Consider the following 23,426-nt stretch of genomic DNA (forward strand, 5'->3'; position numbering starts at 1 on the left):
CCATTTAATCTTTGCTTTACCTGTGATGGAGTGGATCTAGATAGCACATTGACATTGGTCACTGCAGTAAAACTGTTAAGGGATTCTGGTCCTGTATGCTGAAAGGAAAATGCTTCAAACCTACTGTTACTTTCTCCTGCCACAAAAACAAAACAAACAAAAATAAAGCTATTGTTGTCTATTATATTAGAGATTTTTCCACATGGTATAAAATAAAATATTTCTAGAAGGTCAGAGCTGAAACCCTGAGGTTTCATGAACACCATTAACATAACCATTTACAGATGTTCTCTATCCCAAATTCACCGTCATGCATGCTATCCCTAAAAACTGTCTCCCTATTTTAAACGAGGAGGCCCCCAAGGAAGCAGCTTCAGAAAGCCAAACCCTGCTTCCTTTACAGAAGCTCTCACAGTTTATATGTAAGCAATATTCTTGAATTTCATGCTGAATAGGGAATGTAGCCATTAGAGCCCCAAATAAGTCTGTCCGTGCCCACCCTCCACATCCCCTGAGATCTTCTTCCTGGCTCATGGCCAACTGGAACTAGAAGACAAAATTTCTTTCCTAACCTGTTAATCTGATTTTTCCAGTGTTGGCTCAGGAGTCTAGGCAAAATCATGAGTATTTTTATTCAATCCCAGTGTATAGTCCATTTTTAGAATTTTAAAAACAAGCCACAGTTGTTCCCCAGTTCCTTCCTATCTAGACTTGAAGGAAGAGAACAGAGCCCCATCTTAAAACAAATTATGTGAATACTAATTGAGCATAAGAATGGTCAGTATGAAACAAGGGAATTCAATGCAAGAGATGGTGGTAAAAACAACTTCTGAAGAGAACACTAATGCACAAAGTGGGCCAAATGCATGAAATCCTGTCTCCTAGGTAGCATTACAATAACTTGACACCAAGCTTTTATTTTTGCCTTGCTCACTAGGCTGACCAACCCCATGGATAATTTTTTCCTGGACGGAGCCCAGATTAGGAATAAATATGATGAACTGGGCCATTCACACCAACAAGATAAAGCGTCTTCTGCTACGCACAAATGAGTTGCAAAGCAGCATGCTCTCATAAGAAAACTGTGATAGTGAGAACAGATTATTTTTTAAATTCTCAAAGAATTTGTCAGCAGAACCTAAATTACAAACTTGAAAATGTCACTTTATCATCTATTACTACAAGCACAGGAATTATATACACTGTAATTTGTGAATAGTTCAAATCACTACTTGTACAACACATTATACTTGTCTACACCCAGTTTCATCTGCCATCACATTGCTCAACCAAATACCTTGAGCCTTAGTAGTTCCTAACTCATTTTTTCAGTCTTGACTACCCAAAACAACTGTGCAGATCCTGTGCAAATCTGACCTTTTCATTACTTCCCATTATAATTATTTAGTCACCCTTATGTCAGTGCCGACGTGTCAACCAAGAAAGGAACATCACTGTCCTGGGTCCTGTATACACAGACCCCTTCCAAAGAGCTTACAGTGTAAATACACAAGAGAGAGTAGAGGGAAGGGTATAAGACACAAGCAAGCAGGGTGAGCAATACTATTGCAACAAACGTGTTAGTTACAAGCTTTGGGGTAGATAAGGAGGGCATAGTTAGAAGGGTATAAATTACTCTGAAAAAAAGTGAAGGAAGAGGGGACACTGAAGCAAAAGGAACAAGGGGCATGGGGGCTGGACAAAAGGGCGTTATGAGGTATATGTGAAGTTAAAGTGACAGCGAAAGGAGGGAGCTAATACAAACAGCCAAATTAGCACGTAGCCAAGAAAGCCAAATCAAAATGATACAAGTGTCACTGAATGTCCACAGGGCCCTGGCCGGACAGCTTCTGCAGCTGTTTGTTCAGGCTGGACGCTGCTAATTCCTCTGACTTGGTGTTGAAATATAACTCACTGGTCTATAAGTACCATGATCACCCTAACACTGATATACACGTGCAATTTTTTATTTATTTTTTAAACACTGACTTTCCAATAGCCAGATGAAGAGGCTTGCATATAATTATACAGTACTTAATGGTTTAAAAGAAAACCAGAACCTGGAACCACAATAAATAATAAACTAACATAGCTGACCAACTTGTAGAAACAGTAAATGTTTGGCTAAGTGATTTATAAAGTTATCTATCAACTCATTCTGTTTCACTGAATATGATAAAAAATTCCTGTAATAATAATTTAGACACGCAGAATCACAAAAATACAACTATGTTAAGCAATTCCTTTAGGAAGTATACTAAAGACAGAAGCATGATTAGTTTTGTTACTACTCTGAAACAGAATTAAGGTTGGGCCAAAAAAGTTGTGTTTTAAATGGTTTGCATTTATTTTATTCTGTTGGTGGTGTGTTGATTTCTTTTATTAGCCCATTTCTCACACCTCTCTAAAATATAGTTTCTTAAGGTTATTTTTCTGATAAAAAACTCATTTATGTGAAAAGCTATACAATGCATCTTCAGAAAGAAAGTAGCTGTGAGTTTTTTCAGAATGAACAGCAGTTTTGTATATCCCTAGTTTTGCCTTACCTATTGCTGTCTCACTTAGATGCCTTTTTTTCCTTCCGTCTGATACCTGGTCAGATGTTCCTGATACTGCTTGAGGTTTAGAATTTGGTAAATATCCACTGCTCCATTGTCTCAGAGAAGCATTATGTTGATTATAATCTACAACAGAACAGACATTTGTAAAGCTGAACATTTAAAGTTGAATATTAGATACAACTTACTAGAAAGAAAGAGCTGAAGATACTTGCGATCAGAAACAAAGTGGTAGTCATCTTTGAGGTACATAGAAACAAAGAACTCAAATGACAGGCCGAACTCTTCTCATAGAGCACACTTCTCAAGAGCACACTGTTGGCTCATATTCATGTTATGGTCCATGTAACCCTCAAGTCCTTCTCTGTGTAAAGGTATCCTAGCAAATTATTCCCCAGTCTGTAATTATGTATGCAATGATTCTGTCCCAAGTGCAAGAATTTGTACATGTTCTTGTTGAATTTCATCTGACTGATTACCAGGGATCCTGGTTTTCCCTGACAAAAAAAATTGCAAATTCACTGATAAAAAAAATTTGCAAAAAACCCCCAAATCCATGATTAAAAGGAAAGGACCCTCACTCCCCCTCCAACCCCCGCCCCCCCAGCCCTGGTGGTGCCCCTCACTCTGCCCCTCACAACTCCCTGGCCCTGTTTGTGACCCTCACACCCCCATCTCCTACAGCCCCTGGCCCTACTTGTGCCCCTCACTCCCCACCCCCCAGCACCCCCCCAGCCCTGTTGGTGCCCCTCACCCCCCACCCAAAGCCTCTCCTGGCCCCTGCAGCCCTGCTGGAGGGGCCCCCAGCTGCCAGAGCTATAGGGCCAGGGACTCAGGTCCACAGCCCTCTGCTCCCAGCAGGACATGGCAGCTGCTGCAGCAGAGCGAAGCATAGATCCACCCCCTTGCTCGCACTCCCGGGGGGGGCAGGGGGACCTGTGCCCCTCAGATCTGTGCACAGGGTAGAGACAGGCTGCCCACTGCAGGCTCATGCTCTCTCCCTGCTGCCCTCCCCCCAGGGACTCCGCAGCCCAGCAGGTGTGACCCGACGTTACAAGGGAACAGTGGGACTGCACAGGGATCTCCTTGCCACTGTGAGCTGCACTGCCCTGCCTGCATGGCAGCAGCAGGGCTGGCAGCACAGGGTTGTGTCCCTCACTGCTGCTGTGCGGGCAGAGGACTCATCGCCAGGGCAGTGCAGAGCTTGCAGTGGCAAGGAGATCCCCGCGCAGCCCTGCTGTTCTCTGCAATACTGGGTCACACCCACTGGGCTGCAGAGGCCCTCGGAGAGGGCAGCTGGGCAGGAGCCCAAACCTGCAGCAGGCAGGCTGTGCCTGCCCCTGCCCCATGCATAGATCTGGGGGGCGCATGGGTGTGTCCTCTCCCCCTCTCCCCTCCGGGAATGCACACAGCGGCAGGGAGTTGCCCCCACCTGAGCCACCCACAGCCCCGTTCCACTCCACGCCCAGGCCCTGCAGCCGTGCATTACAGCCCTGGGCCTCACACACCACCCAACTGGGAAGCAGCCCCAGCCCTGCCCAACTCCCTCCCTATGGGGGCCTCAATACCCCCTCTCCCCCACCCCCCACTTACCTACAGGAGCCATTCTCCAGGCCTAAGCACCCTCCACCCACTCCCTCCCAGTCCCTTGCAGGCTGGAACTCTGCCAGCCTGCAGAGAGCTCTTTGCAAAACTGGAAAATCTGCGGGTTTCTCCATTAAAATGAGAAATCTATGTTTTCCTCTGGTTTCCCATGGGAAATGGAAAAACCGGATCCCTGCTGAATACCGACTATTTTTCCAGTTTCTACAGATCATTCTAGATACTAACTCTACCTTTCAGAGTGCTTGCAAGTCCACTCAATTTGGTGTCATCCACAAATCTGCTAAATGTGCACTCAATCCCATAATCCAAATCATTAATGAAGATGTTAAATAATACCTGACCCTTGACAACCCCCAGCGAACCCTCCGTGATACCACTTCCCAAATAGACATTGAGTCATTGATGATCAATGAGCATGATGATCCAACCAGTTGTGTATCCACCTTAGAGTACCTTCATCTACCAGTCTGAATTTCCTTAGTTTTTTCATGAGAATGTTGTAGAAGATTGTATCAAAAGCAAAATATGTAAGAATTTATTCATATTTCTGCATGGGTTAATTCACATTGCTTTAAAAGACCTTTTTTATTTAACCAGTTAGAGATGCAAGAAAAGATCTTATATCATACATGTGACAAAAAGCAGTTAAAGAAAAGTGCAAAAGGCAAAATGCATGGTACCATGTACAGAAGGAACCTGGTGCAAGGCCAATTTCCTAAAAAATATAATATTTTACAGCCCCCTAGAACTCATGTGAAACTACTATGTTTTGGGTGCTGCTGCTAATTTCTATAACATATGTAATAAATATTATTAATGCATATGTATAAGATATATACACATACATATATGTACATATGCTCTTCAATAAATACACTCTCTTCATCTATCTTGCAAAGCGAATTGAGAAAAACAACTAAAAGAAAATCCAAACAACAAAGAAAAATAAGCAACTGAATCAACTATCAATCCAAATAATAATGTAGAAGGTCAGACACACACATCTTTAAAAGTACAGAATGACAACCACAATCAGTTAGGTCCTTAATTCAGCAAGATATTTAAACAAATCCCACTGAATTCAGTTATGTTTAAACACTTTCCTTTCTTGGTTTCTTTCCTGTCATTTACAGCGTGCTTATATCTCCCAAGTAGTAAAAAGGTTCAAGACTGCGCATTTTTTTACCACTGTAAGCGTACTAGCTTAATAGTTGATACAGTTGAAGTGTGAACATTGTTATACCAGTATGAAGGTGCTTACAACTAAAAATCTTGCTCCTGATCAAGTCTAAGCTTCAAACCCTAACAAAGGCTGGAGGGTAGAGGATTTCACTGTCCTATTCCTCTCAAACTTCATTCACCCATAGCATAACTAATTGTGTTTATGTGGGTGGGATAATTTTTCTTCCTATATTCCTCATTCTGTCCCACCTCCTAACTTCTTTGCCTGTTATCTTCCTTTCTGATCAGTTTAGATTGTAAACTATTTTGGAAAGGAAGTGTTGACCAAAAAAAAGCTGAAAAGCAAGCTCTAAAATCATTAAACTATTTTGAATCACATACCACTAGAAGGAGATGTTTGAAATTCCACCCCTAATGCTGAGGTGTCTACTGGATCTGCTTTGATCTTGTCCTTTTTTAACAATGCTTCAAAATACATATGAAGAGGAATATCTGAAAAATCAAAGAAAGAGGCACATATGCATCCAAGTCAGAAAACCAGCAATGGACTCAGAACTTAAGACAGTGGCATGTTTTGTCTAAAACGCTAACTATGACAATCTGTATAATATTCAGTATAAGTAATATTGCTGTCTCTAGTCCACTTGCTCCCCAAAAGGGGTGGTAGTACAGAACAAGCTCTGGCATAACTGACTGCCTGTATATAGCACTCCAGTGTCATCAGATACTCACAGAGGAGGACATCTGTAGGGGATAGATATCTTCAAAAAGAAACCTCGAGAACAAACAGGTAAGAAACAATGACAGACATTTGGGTAAAATGAAATATTAGCTCTGTGAAGCACAATGTCATGTACAGCTGGAAGGAGAGCAAAGTGAAAACATGCAGACAGGGACTTTGATGTGAACTTACCCCCACCAGTTTTTTTCCTCTCTATACAAAAGGTAAACCTTTCCTGCCAACAATCTGGCAGCAGGGGGTGGTGCACAGCCTAACCTTAATCTGTCTGCCGAGGAGCGGGTCGGGGAGTTGGGGTGGAATGGCCCCAATCTGGACGTGTGGGAGCGAGGGGGAAGCAGCCCAGACCTATCCGGATGCAAGGGTAGGGCAGGGGCAATCGGCCCAGCCCTACTCCCACAGGCCTACAATGACCCAGGTGGGGCTGGATCTGGCTTCCATCACTCCCCTGCTGCCAAATTTTCCAATCTGTGAGGTTCCCCACAGGCTGGATGCCATGGCTCTGCAGTCTGGATTTGGTCCGTGGGCCAAGGGTTGAGCACCCCCCTTGCCCTAGTGAAGACGAAGAATCTATAGATCTTTACTATGAGAAAGCAAGGTGAAATCAGCAGTAGATGTTAATCTGTGGAAGACTGTATCTAGTGTATTTGGCAGTCAAAACTCTCTACTACTTTACAGTGGGATAGCTAACATTTTTAATTAACCCAGTGAGAACACATTTAAGTTTAACAGTAAAGGCAAGCAAAATACAAGCCAAGCAGAATGCTATTTTGACCTACTCTCAAGTGTAGACCAAACAAGCTGGATTGTTGTGATAGGGTGTGAATTTCAATAGCAAGAGTCATACCTGAAGAGCACACATAGACAATGGATTAAGAATGCTTTGTTTATATGTAGCTATCAAAAGTGGATTAAGATAAACAGCACAAGGAAAAATTATTCCAGAATAAGAAAGTCCACCTGTAGAATTATTTTGGAACAGCTATTCAAGAATAGTTTCATGTGTATATAAGTTCCAAAAGATGCAAGGTGAGGATATAGTCAGGACCTTGTCCTCTAGCCCAGTGTTTCTCAACCCATGGGTTGTGACCCAAAAGTGGGTCGCAAAAATATATGAATGGGTCACAAACAAACTTTAAAAATGGATCAACAAACTTTAAAAATGGATTCTCCTTTAAAGGAGAAAAATGATTTTTCCCTTGCAGGCCTGCAAAGAGCTGCTTGGGGCACCCCCATGCCCTACACATATCTTGCCCCACATACTGGGGGGCTGGAGCCTGGGGGGAATAGGGGGAAGTGGGTCAGAAGTGAGGGGCACTAGGTCAGGACTGGCCATTGATGTTTACAAACGGGTCCTGGTACAAAAAAGGTTGGAGAGCACTGCTTCAGACCATACCTACAAGGGCTCAAAAATCCAGTGCCTTGGAAAACACATATTTTAGTGTTTTGATGATCTGCAAGAGGTACGTTATTTTGGTAAGATTATTTAGTAATGTTAAAAATTCTTATTGCTGGAAGCCCTGGGATAGATTTCAGTGCAGGTGCCCTTTTTCTCTCTCCAACAAAGGCGGCAACAAGGAAATTGAACGTGCCTTCTGTTTGAATTCTCCCAGAGGTGGGACTGGGCACAAGAGTTCCCTGGGCAGCAGCCATGCACGGAACAGTGCCATTGGCTGTGCTGCCAGTGGCAGGGGGTAGCACGTAGGCCAGCACCCCAGCTGCTATTTCTGTGCCCCCATCTCCCTGAGGACTGGCACCCAGAGCTGATGCCCCAGTCAGCCACCCTTTGTTCCACTACTGAGTTCCACCCAAGCAAGGGTTAGTCTGCAAAACAAATCTCACATGCCAAGGAATTTAGATGTTGTAAGGGTAAAAAGGCTTAGAAAAGAGGTCTGTGTGAGAAGCCTTTCAAGAAACAAAATTATAGTAATAGGAACAAACGAAAAAAAAATAAAAGTCTTCATGCTTGGAGTAAAGACAGATAAATTATCAAGAAAGTAAGATGGGCAGCTGCTAAATTAAAGAAAGGACTAAATTAAAGAGCCAAAATGATGGGTGATGATCGTCCAACTTTACAAGTTACCTTAGTCTCATGTGCACTGAGGATCTGCCAGTAGAAAAATCTTCCTAGCCCCAATTTTTATTAACTAGTAAGAACTTATTTCAGTGACTGGAACTAATCCAACTTGTTCTTTGTCACAGAATTAAAGGAGACCTGCAAGAGATTTTTTAAAGCTTGCTTTTTTTTTCTACAAGGGTGTTTCAGAAAGTAATGGCAATTTCTAAATAAAATCAACGTGTGCAACAAGTAGGAACCTACACTGATAGTGGCATTGTTGAACATACCCATCATTTACAACTATACAGAGAAGTGATGTGGTCCAGTAAATGATCATTGCACACAAAATGCTTTTATTTTAAAGCTGTCATCGTTTTCTGAAACACCCTCATACCTTATGAAATATAAAGAAGACCTAATCATTTTATTCTCCTGTTTACTTTTTACCTGGGAAATATCACAATTATCTTCTCTGGTCTTTTGGAAGTAGGGAAAGGGAGAATCAGTTGCATATTTCAGAGTCTTTATTATAATCCTCCATCCTTTAATTAAAAGGGTTGGAATTTTTTTTCCAGATTATCCACTGGCTAAAAGAAGAACAGCACACATCTGTTTTAGAGACCAAGGCTTCTTACACACATGCCTGAACTGGCCAGATTCCTAGACACAGAAATGTCATTTGGCCTGAGGTTTGCTGCAACCATTGACATGCTTGGCAAATATCTCTGGTTCTATGGAAAGTCTATAGCGTAGACTATATAGTAATGGTGGTGACTGTGACCTGTCCAAAAGCAATAGTATTTTGGTGAACTTGTCTGACTGCAAGATATTTATTACTTGTAAGAGACCTAAGGAGACCTTATTTTACCCTTAGAAGCAAAAGCAGGGATAAAAGAAGCCAGGAAGAACACAGACAAAAGCTATTTTCCTCTTTTTCAGTATGAAGAGATATTTTAAATAAAAGTGTTGCCCTCTATTCCATTAAATAACTTATTTTATAACTTCTTTCAGAGTTGATTTTTTTCCCTTTTTTTTTCCTACTTAAATAATTATTTTGTGTTTGATTTTTAACCCCCCAGTTGTTTGTTTGGACATTCTTGTTGCTGTTCCTTCAGGCAGGTGGTGTAGAAATAGAAGCATCAAATCTAGAGATCAGGAGCACAGTAAGGGCTAGCAGGAGGATTTCAACAGAGAATTTCAAAACATTCTAAGTTGTTATCACCTTCTCTTTAAGAGTCTTTTTGAGCCTCAGGATAAGAGTAAGGAAAATTAAAATGCCAAGAAATCTTAAAAGAGAGTGAGCCTAACACATCTGGCAAAAAGTGGGTTTGGTTAACGAATCCAAGACAGTTTTAAGGAGGTGCAACCATTAAAACAGCCTTACGTTCAGGCTTATCCTATCCTGAGAAAGCCCTCAATTCATAGATTCTGCAGGCCCTTGACCATACAAGCTGCCCTTCTCTGGACCCTCTCCAGGTTATCCGCATCCTTCTTGAAGTGTGGCGCCCAAAATTGCACGCAGTACTCCAACTGCAGTCTGACCAGCGCCCGATAGAGGGGAAGTATCACCTCCTTGGACCTATTCATCATGCATCTGCTGATGCCCGATAAAGTGCCATTGGCTTTTCTGATGGCTTCGTCACACTGCCGGCTCATGTTCATCTTGGAGTCCACTAGGACTCCAAGATCCCTTTCCAACTCTGTGCCACCCAGCAGGTCATTCCCTAGGCTGTAGGTGTGCTGGACAATATTGATGGGATTCCTACATGGGTCAGTTACCACCTGGTAGCAGGTTTCTGTAGAGCAGAAATCTCTCAGACAAAATTCAATACCAGGTATGAACGCCACCTCCAAGGACAGAGGGAAGTGAAAAAAGCCGCTTCAGCCCAGTCTCTCTCTCACATATATACATATCTTGGTTGCACTGCAGTGTATGTGTGAATGTGCATATATTTGCACACACACAGAGACACATATAACACACACATACACACATGTATTCCATCCAATACAACTCAGATAAAGTCACTGTCTGAGCATACCATGTCTTATTTTTCCTGATTTTTTTTAAACCACCAACCTTGGGGTGTGGACACAAGTAACAACTGAAATCTTTCAAATGCCTATGAAATGTTTCAAAGGGCCCGCTGTTTAAACATGCATGCCTTTTGAAATGTTCATAAAGCAGCTGAAGTGATCCAAAATAGTACCTTTCGAAATGAGGTACTATTCTAAAGCATTTCAATTCCTGTTATGTGTACATGGGGGCAGAGGACCAAAATGTCATCCAGAATCCCACAGTGCTCCATGCTCCCCATCCCTGGAAGAAGGCGGAAGAGCAGGGTGGACAGTCCAGTAGGCTAACGGACAGCTTGGTCCTATTTCCATACCTTGGTCCCTGATGCCGTAGCACTCAAGGGCTCACTGCTGGTGCCAGGCTCTCTAGGCTCAGTCCCCTCTATTTCTCCACTCTGGTGAGAGGCGCAGTGAAGAGTTAGAGGGAACTGGGAATTGCGAGTTGGAAACCTAGTGGTTGGGGAGCCAGCAAGTCCCCCTTACTCCTCCAGAGACATCCTCCACCCACTATAGCGACCCCTGCCTAGAGAGCTCTTTTTGCTCTGGAGAACAGTTTTAAAATGTTCCAGCCAGGGGGCACTACAGGGGCTGCACATGCCCCTCAACTAACATGATTCATTTTTTAAATGCTTCCAAGCCTATTTAACTTTTAAATGTTTCAAAAGCTGCACATCTATGCCCTTAATGCTGATTTACCAATATTTCATATCTATTTTAACAGAATACCATCTATTAATACCTAGTTGAAGTTAGTTTCAAGTATTACGATTTCGCTTTAAAAATCATGTTTTAGTGAGTTTTTTAAACTGTATGCCTGTTACTGCATAATAAACTAAATTAAACAAGGAGGCTTGACTAATTATGTAACACAAAATGCTGTCAAATGCACACAGTAAATGGACTGAAAAGCGAAATAGCTTCCTCTCATCCCTTGATTATAGTCCTCCTAATTGCTACTTTTAACTACAGAAAGTAAGACTTTAAAAAGCAGGATGAATTTTTAAAAATGAATGTCCCTTTAAATTAGGCTGAGTATATTTGTCAGGGTATCTTTGCCAAATCATAAGCAAGAAATTTCTTGGAAGAAGTTATTTCATAGACAACGCTTTAAAATGTTTTAAAAGCTAGACGTGACAAATGTAGTAATTTTTAAAATGCGACAATGAGCTGTTAGAAATAAGAAATTAGACATCTCTCACCTGAGGGGAATGATAAGACAGGATGGAAAGAAGAGTCCAGTTCTGGCATATGTTTTAGTATTCTGGATTTCATACCCTGCTCATAACTGCTCCAGGTAGAGGCTGGTGCCATGCAAGGTAGCTGTGCATTATATAGAAATGAGGCACCTTTGGACAGCAAAGCCTGCAAGAAAAATCAGAGGTATCATTTTTATTCTCTTCCTGAAACTGGCCCACAAATAAGAATAGTTTAAAGTTACAACTCAGTGCTAGGTACATTTAAAAAAAATATTCTTATAATCTTGAACTAGCCTAGAAATAATAAATACCTACTATCTGGGATGGTAATTTTGGACTACATGTATATAGTCCAAAATTACCACATATATACATATACACACACATTACAGCAAAATTTTATTTCTGAAGTAATTTGCAATTTAAAAGGTAATTTCCAATCAATAATATTTTGGTATCTCTTTGACAAGTACTATTGTTCTAGTTGGCACAGTATACATGATAAGTTCACATAAAGAAAACATTTTTGCAATAAGCATCCAACAAAATATTGGCACTTCCTTTCTTAGCTTGTATGCTCTCCTCAACTTGGACCATGTATGTTTCCACAGATATTAAGCCCTTACATAAAAACTTGTTTACACAATGATTACACATAATAAATACATTTACACAAAGTCTCAAGAAGGGCAAAGTCCTTATCTTAGACTATACTTTGTGAGGCAAGAGAAAAGACAGCACATAATACAAAACAGTATTTTTTTTAAAAGGGATAGAATGGGGTGTGATATAATAAAACTAGGTAGGGCTACATGATGGATAGTGAAAAACCAGCCTAGGAAAAGATAGATTTAGCCGCAAGACAACAGACATGGTGAAAAGTAGTTCAAAGAAATGAGAGCAGAGATAAAGGGAGCAAGATCATGCTTAGCTTTGAAGGCAAGAATGAAGATCTGAATCTGATACAATTAAAGGAGGCTGTGGGAGGAGTAGTAGAGAATTCAGCTTAACTACGAGAGGTCAAGGATTCATAAAAAAACCTTAAAAGACCTTAAAAAAAAGGACCTTAAAAAACTGTCTATAAAACTGTTCCTGTCATATTCAATTTCAAATGTATACCTCAGCAGGTATGTAGAGTTGAAGATTATAGTTTTCCTTTCACTAACTTAAGAGCTTCCATGCTTCATTCACTATTTCGGACATCTTGAAAATGGATTTTGGTAGACTTGGATTTCATTGTCTAGAAAGGTATCTACTGAAAACCCTCAGCTGAACCTGAAACCTGGGAGGAAGGAAAGGAGGGTGGAGAAGTATGGACATTTCAAGGTCTCTTGCATAATATCTTGTTTAAACTGGACCACTGCCATACTTCTGCATTATGACTTCTGGTTACTAAATGATAATAGCACTGGATATTTATGAATTCTCCCTTTTCTTAGAGAAGATCTACATTACATGAAGACAAACATCTCAACTTGGATGCAGTTTTCATATGACCAAATCAACAAGGCATGGGAAAACTTGTGAATTAAACAATATTTTGTTTACTGTCAGAAAGTGGTAATCCCTTTAACGGTCTGCCTCCTGCTAAGAAACATTCCAGCATGTATTTTTCTGGTGATAAAATTTCTTCATAAGTGGTAGTGCACTGATTCAACTGATGGCGAAGTAAATTCCTCCCATAAAATTGGTGGTTCTGTCAGAAGGTATGTTTTGGGGGTTTTTTTACTTCAGGGAATAAAATAACATTTAACACATTCCATACTGATCAAAACTATTTTCTTACTCTTAACCCACATGATCTGACATCCTGCCTCACTATTAACAGTACTGGCTATTGAAATTATCTGCTCAGTGTATCATGGTTTTAGAGCAAAGGAAACCTAATTGCAGAGGTCTACAAATCAGACTTCTTGAAGAGAACTATTAAAATACTTTTCTTGGTAAAATATCATTTCATTGTAGCAATAACTCTCAATACATTTATATCCATACTCAGCTTTAAACACTGGCAGTCCCATTGAAATCAACATGTTTAAAGTTAAGTATACACTAAGGACTAAATTCTATTCCACCTATTTGGCACCTATTGGACATGGGGTCTAAGTGCAATTTGATGCTATTCTGTTCAAGTCCCTGAAAAACTGTTAATATTAAACATGGATGCTTCTTCCTTGCTTCTTTTTGTGACTCAATCTTAAGGGTAAGATCAGGGGTGGGCAAAATATGGCCCACAGGCTGTATCTGGCCCACCAACTGATCCTATCCAGTCCGCCAGCTGCCACCAGGAGCTTGAGGAGGAAAGGCTGTGCCCCACATCACTCTGTTCTGCCACAGTTAGGGCTAGGCCAGGCAGACTCCTCTGCGCTCTCCAACCCTGGATCTATTCCTCTCCCATCCGGCCTCCTGTTGGTGCTTTGCAGTCCTACCACTGTGGTTGCTGGGCCCACACAAGACAAGGAGTGATGTGGAGATGAGTAGCCGCCCTGCCTACCCACCATGTCTAGCTACTGCTGCCACGGCGCTGCTAGGAAGTGAGTCTGTGCCTGATGTGGTGGGGCTTGGCCTGGGGCAGCCTCTCCTGACCTTCCCGGTGTGGTTTGGCAGCAGTGGCTCATGGCAGTGGGTGGGAAGAACAGCTACTTGAAATGCTGCATCACACCCCATCCCATGTGGGCCTGGCTGTTGGTGGCTGCAATGCCAGGACAGGAAGCTGCGCAGGGGGGAAGAGGGAGGAACCTGCACATTGCACATCTCAGCCAGCCCTGGTTAGGACAGAGTGGAACAGCACGGGATGCAGCCCTCCCTCTTCAGGCTCCCAGCAGCAGCTGGTGAGCCAGATAGGATCAACTGGCATCTCCCCCCAGGTCCTCAACAGCTCACCAAAACTCCTTACGTGGCCCTCTAGCCCAAATAACTCCCCACCCCCAGGCTGCATGAAGGTATGTTACAAATTTAGATGCATTAATAGACTTGAACAGGGTGGAACAGAATTTCAATTAGGTTCCTAGTAGGTGGAAACAGACCCTGGACCTAAATGGAGGCAGAATTGAGATTTTGAGGCATTCTTCAGGTTTTATTGCTGGACTTTTTTTTTTTGTAAGTAACATTTCCCATTTCAGAAACCATAAATGAAAACTTGAATGACTCACAGGAAACTACTTTGTTTTAACATAATCTGTATACACTTGTTTTTAAACTGCATAAAAATGTATTTCCTTTAGAGACTAAAAGCTGATGTACTCTCTCAGGCATGCATTTCTTTAAACTGCTCTATCGTTCTATTTACTTGTGAAACCTTAATGACTCCAGATGAAATAAAATCATTCCCTGGAAAATTACAAAGCTTTTACAGTAGGTCTCTTTTTCTTTAGAAACATGCATCACAAGAAAACAAATCCAGAAAACACGCAAATAAGGCTGTCACGTCTTTAATATCTAAGGTTTCAATCTTGACTTGAAATTTCCTGCTTTAACTCAGTTTCTTCCCTTCCCTTTTATTGTGATGTCAGGTCTGTTATAAAACATGCATTATGTTGTTAAATATCCTAAAGATTCTAATTTATTTTAAATAGTAAATTAATAAATCAAATAAATTAAAGATAGGTAACCACTATTTGTTAAGAAGGTAAGGGGTTTTGGATCATATATTGTCTGCAGCAACAATTATGAACTCCTGTTTCTAAATTAGTGTTCTAAAGATCCAAGCTAATGGTGCACCAACAACAGAACAAACAAAACCTACATTAAGTCAATTTATATTTAAAAAACCCAACGATTAACCAAAACAAGAAGGTACAAGGAAGAGAGCCTTTATTTTCAAGCACTCGTGAAAGTTTGTATAAAAAGTAAAAGGTTAAGAAGAATTTGATCTTGCAATTTGGAAGGTTTTTTTTATTACAGTGGTTGAAAATTTTGTAACAGAATATTTTTCAACAAGGGGAAACTGATTCAGTGATATCAAGAGGTTTTGAAGAAAAAATACTGAAGCACTTCATTTAGATAAGATTAATGCACTTTGTTTTATATCTTGCATTATTAAAACTATGCAATGAAAGTATAGTGCTTATTAGCCCTGATCAAAGTAAAATATTTTACTATTTCAGGATACAATTTTGAAGAAACTTTGTTTCAATGGGACTCAACCTTTTATTTCAGTTCAGAATAAAAGGAAAAATTAAAAAAAATTTTCCCTCTATAATTAGAAATTTCAACTTTTGCCCTAATATAGTACCACTAATACTCAACCTTTTCAGTTACTGCTTTTTGTAATTCAATACAAGATGATCCACTGAGCTCCAACAACTGACAAGCAGTTCATGAAACCATGGAACATTTTCTAGAGAAAATGAACAGTCCCAGAAGAGGCATCTACAGCAAACCTGACTACAAAGACAACCTTTTATAGCCTAGAAGATATGAGGAAACTCTATTCCCTTATCAACTTCTTCAATGCTGATGTCTCTTGCATGCATCTGCTGAAACTATTTTTCTCTTTTTTTTCTGTGAAATGCCTATACACCTCAATTATTCCTGTGGTTAGTATAAAGTTATTGCTTTCTCTATCAACAATACATGTTCCTTTTAAAATAACAGGCTGTAATTAAAAAGAAACACAACTTTTAGTTATTCAGATTCTATAACTAAAAAGATGCCAAGGTTTATTTTGTTATTTTTAAGTAAAATTTGATCAAACTGTAAATACTGTGAGCCACTACTTATAGAATTGAGACCATATTCTCCAAGGAATACACTACTCTCCAGCAGACTAATCAGAAAGATAGATTTGATAGTGCCACAAAGGTACTAAATCATTCTCAGAAGAAGAATGTATCCTCAGCTTGAAATAAGTTTGCAGGAAAGTTAGCAAAACCACCAACATTCTTTATATTCAGAATTTTGTAGAGACTTCCTGTCCCATGAGCTAAATGCAGGCTCTTGCCTACACCTGGGCGATGCCACCATCTGCAATACCAAACAAAAAAGCTCAACAGTGTGCTTTCAGTACAGTTTAAGGGAAAGCAGTTGTTTGTTTACATGAAAAGCAAAGCTTAGGCAGATACTGAAAGACATGTTAGACTGTATAACTATTCTAAACAAAGACTCATTAAAATAAAAAATACTGGCTGAGTAAATTACAGAGAGAAAGCAGGTAATTGTAGTTACGATTCACAAAGAAACCTACCTGGGTATCTTGTACCAACATGTAAAGTCAGAGGCAACAAAGACAATATGGTAGAAGTTTTCTTGGAAAAGTTCTCTATATAGTCACCAAAATAGGTGACAAAATTTCACACATACCCATCACGCATGCCCCTAATGCAAAAGCAAGATGTGTGCATTAGGCCACTAACAGACACCAGGGTCGCGTCCACACGAGTGTGGATATTTGGCTCCCCAGGGACAACTAGCAGTGGCACACCTTTTGGCACTGCTACTTGTCTCTGGGAAATGCCTGTGCCACTGGACCTCTGACACACACTAGGTTCCCTGGGCCGGGGTAGCGGAGGTTGCAGCCTTCCCTGGGGTCCTCCTGGGCCTCCAGCAGAGACAATTCTGCTGCTCAGAGCCTGGCTGGAAACTGGAATATGGCTCCAGCTGGCCAGACTCCAGTTTTGGTTAGTGTGTGCTCCACCCCATTTTTTTGCATGGGTTTTTTTGCAGTGCAGAGAACACCTGAATGTGCAGTATGTGGCACCACAGACATGTCTGTGGTGCCACAAACTGCATGGCCATGTTTGTCTGCAGCCTAAAAGACATGACAGGATCTAATACATAATCCCAAAAATCATGCTTCTTGCCATACCACATACATATGCAAGGCAAGAGGTGGGATTGGGGGCAACAATAATGAATACAAGTATAGATCCTAATGCTCTCACTTAACTGCAGCAACTGGGGCTTTAGGGAAACCAAATACTGTGATATTCAACTGTAAGAGTTGGCAACATAACTATTAAGATATTTTTACTCTGTGTCTGCACCCACTTTCTGTAGGACAACAGCCACGTTCTCTAACATTTATTTGAAGAAACAAGCATGTTTTCAACAGTTCTCCATCTTTAGTACATTATCTGTGAATCTGTATTTGTTTTTTCCACATGTAATTTTGTCAGTTTTAATCAGTAAATGGAGATACAGAACACCCTGAGAAATTTGCAAAAAAGGAACATTACTTTTCAACCTTATAATGAGAAGGGAAGAATCAAGTTTGAGACCATGCATAAACCATTTTGTTAGCAGAGTAAAGTTTCTGCTGCTACCAAGCAGCCAGAGGGTACATGTAGAGATTGCAGTCTGTTGCCATGCTCAGTGCTTTCAGCAGCTCTGTGGTGGCACAGCTGATTAATGTCATCATATGGACTGCCGAAAGCACATGGATGTCCAAATATTCTGGCTGCGGTGGCAGGCAAGTATAGAGAAGTTGAGATGTACTTACAGTGCTCTAAGTAAAAACTGCGAACCAATCACAGAGCCCAGCACCATTTTTGTGGTCTTCTCACAGCAAGCTCTACCCTGCCACTGCTTGGCAGAGAGGGCTACCTTTCAAGCAGCCGAGACCCCCACTGCTGATTGATGGAGAGGGGCAGGGTTGCACAAAATTAAGCCCTTTTGGCCAATCAGTGGTAGAAGGAGGAGTGGGCAGCCATCATCCTGGCTGCTCCCCTTCATGCCAGTGGCTTCCACCTCCTGGCAGGCTGTGTGCCTGGGTCGCTGCAGCTGTTGGCTCCCACTTGGAAGCCATCATTTTATTTTTAGTAAGTTTTTTTTTCTGGTGATTCCATGCAAAATTGCAGGGAACACCAAGTTTTTGCAGTGATCGCAGAAACTGCCTTTTTTCATAGTTTCCACAAAAATTGCAGAATCGCAAATTGAGTAGATCCCTATAGATAAGGCCCTAGATAGACTACAATGCTTATGGATAGACTGTTTACAACACAACATGGTGGCAGGAAAGGAGTTGATGGTGAAAATTATGCATATATCCTGAAGTGACATGCCTAGTTAATGAAAATGGTATCAATCCAGTTCAAAATGTATTGCTGTATTAAATAATACTCACTCTGCCTAAACTTCAGAGAGTTTTTCCCCCCTCCAAGCCTAGTTTCCAGGTTTTATTTTTTATTGTGATCTTCCAGATTTCCGATTATGCAGGAATACATATATACCTCTGCCCACAATCTAGTCTTCCTTTTCAAATTGTTTAAAAAATAAAAATAGAAAGCAAAAAAGTCCTATTTGCCCCTTCAACCTCCTAAAATTTCTGAGGAGTCTTCAAAAGAGCTCTTTGTGGAATCATTCTACCACCAAAGACCAATTTTTCTCACCTCTGCATCAACAGTAGTACTCAGTCATGCTGAATAACAAAGCCAAGGAAATAAACAATTGGTTGGAAAGAGTTGTAATAAAGCCAGATAAATCACACCCTATTACATTTATCCCCCAAGTCTCCATAGCCTGTTTATCTGTGTTATCCATGTGTTATATCTTGTCTTTTAGTTTGCAAAGATTTTTTTTTAAATTAGGGCTTATTCATTATATTTGTACAAAACCTAGCAAAATGGAGTCTCACATTATGACGTCTTTTAGGTGCTATCACAAATTGTAAATGACAGGCTCAAGCTGAAAGGAGATATTTTGGTCAAAAAAGGAAAACTGATGATGTAGAGCAGCTTAGTTTGAACAGGGACAGGAAGATTCTAGGACATAAGTATCTAGAGAAATTTAAATCATTATTTATATAATATATCCAGCTCTACAAAGAAAAGCAGCAGTCACAGAGTCCTTGTTCCAGAGCTAATCTAACTGTCAAATGGGGCCAAGAGTTCATGAGTAAGAAAGAATGAAAACTTCAATACTGCTGAGATTTGCTAAAAACAGCTCCTCAAAAGAAGCTGGGGAGATGTGAAAAAAGCACTGCTGGGTTAGTGAAAACTGGAATGCTATTCCAAGCAAGGAGACAAGAATAAAGAACACAAAATGGTTCATTCCCACAAAATAAAACATTCTTGTTCAAATGGCAAGTCCAATAATTAACTGTATTAGAAACAGAGTAGCACAGATAGCCAGGATTATTCATCTCAAAATTGCCTTGGTCAAAGCATTCCATACATCCTCCACCTTGTTGAGGCAACAGCTCACTGGAAGCTATGAAAGGAAGCCAGGCAAGGAGTTAGATGGTAATTGAGTAAAGACAACTTTCTTTTACTCTTGAGAGAAAGTAGTTAAATAGTTAAGACAATGTTGTCCAACTCATGCCCACAGGCCATGCGCAGCCCACGAGGAGTTAAACTGCACCCTTTAGCTCTCACACAAGAGCCACTCCACTACTCCAACAGCTGAAGTCTCCGGGTTTCCTTTCCCTCGCCTAGGTTCAGATTCCTACCCTCACCCCTGGAGTGGGGCAGTGTGTTGCAGCCTAGGAAACCCAGAGATCAGAGTAGCTGTCCCCACCTCCACCCCTCATGCAACAGTGTGGCAGGGAGGAATGCCCACATGGCATAGTGTGGCACAGCTTGGGGGTGGTTAGCACCAGCACCTGGTTTACTAAGAAGTTGGACACCCATGAGTTAAGACATTAACTTCGGATTTAGGAGACTCAGGGCCCAGTTTACTGATCCACCATATACTTCCTAGGTGACCTTTAGCGAGCCTGTGTCTAAATTCCCCACCCGTTAAAAAAAGCTGATTGTACTTCCCTAGGTCAGAGTTTGTGGCAAGATAGATACCTTAAGATAATGAGGTACTCAGATAGTAGAGAACAGGAGCTATACGCAAGTAAAAAAAGAAAAAAGTGATGATCTAGTTCAGGCTTGTCCAACATACAGCCCACGGGCCGCCATGCAGCCCGGCAAGCCATTTTCTGTGGCCCACGGTGCTGTGATGGGAAACGAAGGTAAATAAGGTTTACTTTCGTTCCCACCCCTTGTCCTTCCCCCAGCCCCTCAGCAGCTTCCTAATGGCTGCTGGAGGTCTGGGGAAGGGACAAGGTTCTCGTACACACCGTGTCAGCTTGACAGTGCCGACGCGGTGCATGTGGGAAGAGGAGTAGCTGTGTGCCGCTCGGGACAGGATGAGCTCGGCTGGAGCAGCAGGGGGCTCAGCTGCACTTTCCCCCTACCTGAGCCGGTCAATTCCAAGCAGCACACGGCTCTGCCGCCGCTTCTGCTGGCTGGTGCCAACCCGGGCGGGTCTGTCCCATCCGGAGCAGCATGTGGCTGAAGCCGGCTTCCCACGTGCTGCTGGGGACGGGAGGAGCCCGGCTGGGTCGGCACCAGCCAGCAGAAGCGGTAGCAGAGGCGTGCGCCACTCGGGACTCACCGGCACAGGCAGGGGGAAAATGCAGCACAGCCCCTGCTGCTCCGTATGGGCTCGTCCCATCCCAAGCGGCACATGGCTCCGCCGCTGCTTCTGCTGGCCGGTACCAGCCTGGCCAGTCTCCTCCCGTCCCCAGTAGCTCGGGGGAAGCCGGCTTCAGCTGCATGCTGCTCTGGATGGGATGGACCCAGCTACGTCAGCACTGGCCAGGAAAAGCAGCATGCAGCTGAAGCTGGCTTCTCCCATGCTGCTGGGGATGGGAGGAGCCCAGCCAGGTTGGCACCAGCCAGCAGAAGCAGCGGTGGAGCTGTGTCCCACTCAGGACTCACCGGCGCAGGCAGGGGGAAAATGCAGCTCAGCCCCTGCTGCTCCGCCTGGGCTCATCTCGTTCTGAGCAGTACACAGCTCCGCTGCCGCTTCTGCTGGCTGGCGCAGACCCAGCCGGGCTCCTCCCGTCCCCAGCAGCTCATGAGAAGCCGGCTTCACATAGATGCACTGCGTAGAAATGCAAAATATATTTTTTACTTATTTGGTTGGCTCCTTGGGCTGAGATTTTCAAAGCTGAGTCAAAAGGCCAACTTCCATTAAAATGAATGGGATTTAGAGGGCTCCAAATCTTTTATGACAACTTTGTAACATGCCTATCTACCCCTTTTTGTAAATCTCATCCATAGTTTGGAAGCTCAGCCAAAGAACATGAGCATAAAAAGTGCCAAATGGTCTATCTAGCTCAGTATCCTGCCCCAAACAGTGGCAGAGGTAGATGCTATAGAGGGAGAGTTTTGAACTGGTTAGACCCATTTCATTGTCACTTCCTGCAACTTCACTGGTGTCAAAGGTCATGTGACATCACTTCCTGATGTGATACCACTTCCTGTGAGGTCTTTGAATGTAGCTCGCCAGCCCACTGAGTGATAAAAAGTTCATGGTCCGGCTCCAAATTCAAAAAGGTTGGACACCCCTGATCTAGTCAATTTCTGCTATAGATCCCAGTGTCATACTACTAGTGAATTAAAGAAAAACAACAAAACAATCAGCTTGAAACTCTGTATACCTTTAAAGGAAAATCCATCTTTCTGTGTGAGACCAAGAAAATTTGCTTGACTATCTTTTGGTAAAAAGATAGTTGCATTGAATGAGAAAGTAACAGCATCAACCCCAAGGGCCAGTGCCCATTTTGCAGCCCTATGCTTAGAAATCTTGCCTAATCCAACAATTGGCCTTGGCTGAGACCCAGTGTTCTGCTATTTCACACTGACAGTCTCATAAATGGCTGGGTAACCAACCATTGCAATTGGAGGCTAAGAGAAAGTGACAGTAAGCCTGTTAGACCACTGAAAGAATAAGCTTTCTTGAAGGAAGGGATAGATTGATGATGGCTCTTAATTCAAAGACCTGAAAACTATTTAATCTAACTTGTCAGAACATGTTGAAAGTGCCTAATCTGATTTTGTGTCTTTCTTGGCAGAAATATATCTCAGAAATAGATGCATAGTGTCTAGGTTTATCTCCTTACTTTTTTAAAATTCTAAGTGAATTTAGCACTTGTTAAAAGTCTCTCAGTTTGACAGAAGTGGAGCACCACTGCTTTGTATGCTCCCAGAAAACAGTATTGCACAGCAGCAGTACTAACTTCTCCACAATGCCCCTTCAATTTTCCCCAACACTATGTTAGAAGAAACTATTTCAGATGAAAAAGCATGGTACAAGACTTTAGGTATATGTAACTCTTGGTTTCTCTACTATGAATTCCCATTGGGTCAAGTCCTAATAAAGATTTGGAGATGTGTGTGTGGATTTGATAACAGTCTTCAAACATCTGAAGGACAATTATAGAGAGGATGGAAATGGTCTTTTTTCTGTCACTATAGGGAACAGGACTAGGAGCAATGGACTCAAGCTGCAGCATAGGTAATTTTGCTTGGAAATTAAGAACTTTGATTATTGGAACAGGCTGCCATCCTTGGAAATTGTGCTGCTTTGTCTACACTAGTCTTGAAGAAGGTGATAGCTAACACACAGCAATATACCTTTATCTTCTAGTTTGGACAAAACATAAATTTGTAGCCAGGATCAGCTCAACTCCTGATCAATGGGACAGAAAAATTATACCTTTAATTTCCATCTCTTGCATTATGCCCCTCAAATCACACTGCAGAAGTTCTGAATCAATATCTTCCTGTTAACAAACATCTACTTGCATTGGGTTTTGGTTTTTTTTTTAATGAAAGCTTCTTTCTTGATCAGCACTATAGTAACTTGGGGCCAGATTTTCAAAGGTACTTAGACATCTAAAGCACTTCTGGAAACACAACAGGCAGCTATTTATCTTTTAGGCATCTAAATACTAGAGCTGTGCAGAGACTCAGTTCCATTTCTCAGAGAATTTCACTTCTTCAAAATTTGGTTTTATCCTAGTTTGGAAAGAAAACCCCCGATTTTTAAATCCTCTATCACACAGAAAGTCTCAACTTTAGGAGTAATCCATATGGCTGGAGGTACTGGCTAAGCAAAGGCCCAGCTCTCCCAGAGGTATGAAGACAGTACCCCCAAATTCTTTGGCAGTGTACTTGTTGAGCTGAAGAAAAAACAATATTCTGGAAGCCCTCTGCCTGGCTAGCTGTAGAGTTGAGGAGAACATAAGCCTAGGAGCTGGGACTCACAGGCTCTTAGCTCCCTGTCAGCCCATCAGG

The 23,426-nt window shown here is 41.8% G+C and overlaps 1 protein-coding gene across 4 annotated transcripts in view; it reads right to left on the reverse strand.

The window, feature by feature from the left end:
- The window catches only part of KANSL1L (KAT8 regulatory NSL complex subunit 1 like), a 113,352-nt gene that overhangs the window by 35,407 nt on the left and 54,519 nt on the right, over positions 1 to 23,426 (reverse strand). For all 4 annotated transcript variants that reach the window (XR_002091650.2, XM_019491991.2, XM_019491990.2 and 1 more), the window contains 4 exons: positions 11,419 to 11,581; positions 5,727 to 5,837; positions 2,547 to 2,684; positions 21 to 136 (listed from right to left, as the gene is read on the reverse strand). Coding sequence is in view for 3 of the 4 variants with exons in the window: in XM_019491991.2 (XP_019347536.1) it covers positions 21 to 136; positions 2,547 to 2,684; positions 5,727 to 5,837; positions 11,419 to 11,581 (528 nt within the window). In the remaining variant the exon portion in view is untranslated. The remainder of the gene's footprint in view (positions 1 to 20; positions 137 to 2,546; positions 2,685 to 5,726; positions 5,838 to 11,418; positions 11,582 to 23,426) is intronic.

This window comes from Alligator mississippiensis, chromosome 4 (genome assembly GCF_030867095.1).
Source record: "Alligator mississippiensis isolate rAllMis1 chromosome 4, rAllMis1, whole genome shotgun sequence".
NCBI lineage: Eukaryota > Metazoa > Chordata > Crocodylia > Alligatoridae > Alligator > Alligator mississippiensis.